This window comes from Meleagris gallopavo, unplaced genomic scaffold, assembly GCF_000146605.3.
Source record: "Meleagris gallopavo isolate NT-WF06-2002-E0010 breed Aviagen turkey brand Nicholas breeding stock unplaced genomic scaffold, Turkey_5.1 ChrUn_random_7180001900262, whole genome shotgun sequence".
Classification (NCBI taxonomy): Eukaryota; Metazoa; Chordata; class Aves; order Galliformes; family Phasianidae; genus Meleagris; species Meleagris gallopavo.
The window spans coordinates 1-3,525 of NW_011163533.1; the positions used below are offsets into that span (position 1 = coordinate 1).

General features: G+C 57.6%; 1 protein-coding gene across 1 annotated transcript; it reads left to right on the top strand.

Annotated features, from left to right (window-relative positions):
* The first annotated feature begins 223 nt into the window (after positions 1-223).
* LOC104916465 (nucleoside diphosphate kinase 6-like) lies at positions 224-3,117 on the top strand. Its single transcript, XM_010727505.3, is given in 6 exon segments — positions 224-357; positions 453-555; positions 1,359-1,398; positions 1,770-1,930; positions 2,156-2,247; positions 2,249-3,117. Coding segments are annotated over 6 exon segments (561 nt in total). The 5' UTR covers positions 224-267; the 3' UTR covers positions 2,324-3,117.
* The last annotated feature ends 408 nt before the right edge of the window (positions 3,118-3,525 follow it).

Sequence of the window (3,525 nt, forward strand, 5' to 3'; positions counted from 1 at the left end):
CGCCCGGGGAACGCGCGCGGCCACGCACTTGGACTTGCCCACGGCGCTGTCGCCCAGGCAGATGATCTTCACGGCCTCCTCGGCGCCGGCCTCAAGCGGGGCCTCATCCCGGGGCTGCTCCGCCGCCTCCGCCATCGCTCCGCCGCCGCGTCCCCGCTGCTACGCGACACACGCGGCGCCGTCGCGCTCTGACGACGTCATCACCCGCGCGCCGTCGCGCTCTGAAGGCGTCGTCACCCGCGCGACGCCGCCTGGGAGGAGGGCGCCATGGCGGCCGCGGCGTGCTCCAAGCGGCCCCTGCAGCTGACGCTGGCGCTGCTGAAGCCGGACGCCGTTGCCCACCCGCTGGTGCTGGAGGTGAGGGCAGATCGGGCCGCCCCGCACCGCTCGGCCCCCTCGGGACGCCCTGGCGGTGCGCGCCTCCCGCCCAGCCGCTGCGCCTCTGCCCACAGGCCGTGCATGAGACCATCCTCAGCAACCGCCTCCTCATCGTGCGCGCCAAGGAGCTGCGCTGCGGGCGGGAGCAGAGCCGCCGCTTTTACCGGGAGCACGCGGGTAGGCGGCGCGGGGCTGCGGGGCGGGAAGGAAAAGGCCCTGGGGTGCTGGTGGGGAGCAGCACCGCGAGGCAGCGCTGTGCCCTCACGGCACAGAGCCGACTGCACCCTGGGGGCATCCAGAGCAGCGGCCAGCAGGGCGAGGGAGGAGGTCTGCACCTCTGCTCTGTGCGGGGACACCTCGCCTGGAGCACTGCGTGCAGATGGGGAGCGCTCAGCACAGGAGAGACACGGAGCTGTTGGGGTGTGTGCAGAGGAGGGCCGCTAAAAAGGTCTCAGGGATGGAGCAGCTCTCCTGCGAGGACAGGGTGAGAGCTGGGGCTGTGCAGGTGGAGAAAGGAAGGCTGCAGGGGGAGCTCGCAGCAGCCTTCTGTATCTGAAGGGCTGTGGAAAGGAGGGAATGGACTCTTCAGCAGGTCTGTGTGACAGGACAAGGGGAGATGGTTTCTAACTGGCAGAGGGAGACTGAGGCTGGGTGTAAGGAGCAAGGTCTTCACACTGAGGGCGATGAGGCACTGCACAGGTTGCCCAGAGAGGTGGTGCTGCACATCCCTGCAGACGCCCACGGGCAGGGGATGGAGCTCTGAGCACTGATGGAGCTGTGGGGGTCCCTGCTTATTGCAGGGAGTGGGAGCAGACGGCCCTGAAGAGCCCTTCTAACCCAAACCTGCGGGTTAGAATGACTGTGTGCAAGTCTCTTTCGACCCACACCATTCTCTGATTCCCCGAAGGCTGCTTCTCCCAGGGGTGGGCAGGGAGCACACTGGGTGGGTGCTGTGACTCAGGGTTGTTTCTCTCCCACAGGGCGATTCTTCTACCAGCGGCTGGTGGAGTTCATGGCCAGGTACCTGCTGTGCCACGTGGCGGGCAGTGCAGGGCACGAGGAGGGGATGGGGTGAACCCTGAGCAGCACGCCCACATCTGGAGGGCTCCACCTCACCGTGGGATGCATCTTGTCGGAGCCTGTGCTTGTGATGTGCTGAGGGTGAAGGCTTTGGACTGAAGGGTGGGCATTTGTCATGGAACAGCTCCGGTGTGACAAGAGAGCGCTCCGTGGGATGGCATCCCAGTGTACTGTGGTGCCATCACCTAGATGGAGGTCATGCAGATGCTTTGTTTCCAAGCTATCGCTGTCTACTGTGAGCTTGTCATAAGTATAAGAATGAAGAAGCTGCACCCTGTTATAACCTTACTCTTTCCTGGTCCCTTTTTCAGTGGCCCCATGTGGGCTTATATCTTGGCCCATGAGAATGCCATCTCCCTCTGGAGATCACTGATGGGACCCACCAAAGTGTTCCGAGCTCGAAATTGTGTCCCAGACTCCATCCGAGGAGCTTATGGCCTCACTGACACCAGGAATACCACCCATGGTTCAGGTAGGCCTTCTTGGCTGAGCATTGGGCAGGGACTGGAGCTTGGTGAGGGCTGAACAATGCTATTTTTGTCTGCCTTTGCTTTCTGTTCACAATTTGCTCCCTTCTGCAGACTCCACGTGCAGCCAGGCCTGGCACTTTACATCCGCAGCTTCTGCCTTTCCCTCTAAAGCAGCGCATGTTTTAGGTGCAAGATTAGCATCTCACCTCTTCCCTCTCTACTTACAGATTCCCCAGCGTCAGCCAGCAGGGAAATTGCCTTCTTCTTCCCAGAGTTCAATGAACAGCTCTGGTACCAGCAGGAGGAGCCACGTCTGCGGCTGTGGGCAGATGTATTACAATGCAGAGAAGCGTGTCCACTGTGTGATCAGGGGTGAAGAAACAGAGTTGACATGAGTTGCACGGGGGTATGATCTGCTGAGCTGGATAAAGCTGCTAGCCACACTGTTTGGGTCGGTCCCATAGCAAGGCACAGAGTCATGACGTGTCTTAAGGACTGTGGGGAAAGGAAGGACAGATGAGCCTCGTGCTGTGCTGCTTGGGACTGTTGTTTGTGCAGCATACAGCTGCTGGGACACTCCTGAAACAACTTCTCCACTAGCAGTACTGAAAGTCAACATAGAGATGAAGCCAAGCACTTCCCCAGCCCTCGTGTGCTTATTTGTGTATGGCAGTGCAGGTGAACTCCTCCAAGGACTTGGCAGCCAGGGGGTGACTAGCATTGCTGATAATAGGCCCGTATTCTTACTGTCTGCTCTGTTCTCTCCTTCCCTTACGAAGGAAGGGCTTCATGGGGTGAATATGGAAAAAAATGCAGTGGTGAGCAGTGCAATAGTAACTCTTCTGTTATTGCTTTCCTGGATCCAAGCTGGGAGGAAAGGTGGCCTTCAGACTCTCATCAAAGTTCTTATCGTAAGCACCCAGTGGAGGGCACGGTTGGAAGTTGTTCTCAGTGGGAAAGCAGTTCCTTTTAGTCTGGGCTGACAACCCTGTGGCTGATCTTCTAGAAGGGATTGCAGAAAGCTGTGGAGCAGCCCAGTGCCTGTGAAGGATCATACATTGTTTGCTTTTAGACTTTCTGGAACGCGGGGTTGGTGGCTCTGATGGAACCTGAGAGTGGCTGTTAGAACTACGAATACTGTGAGTGTGTAATAAAGGCAATAATTCTGTGCAGGTGCACAGGCACCGCAGGAGTTCTGCCTGGAGCTCTTTACCTTCAGCCTCGTAACAGAATACCCAGTGGTGACTCAGACTGAATTGCTTCTGGTGCTGTGAGCTGAAGCACAGAGTTCCACATCCTTTGAAAGTTATGTTCCAAGTGTTTCAGCCATCAGATTGCTGGCAGGTTGCTGTGTGGTGGGGCACGAGGACTTGGGTTTGAGTTACTGTGAGAGCCCTGAGCTCGCTTACGTTCTCCTGTCTGATGCGTTTCGAGATCTGTCCGTGTGTGAGTCTTTGATCCATTTAAACTGTCCCCTAATAGTTTCTTCCAATACTGACAATTGTTTTTAATCAAGGTACTGGGTGAACTTTCTTTCACGTAATTCCAAATGCACTGAATCAGAGAAGGGGCCCTTGGAATGGACTTAGCATGAGTT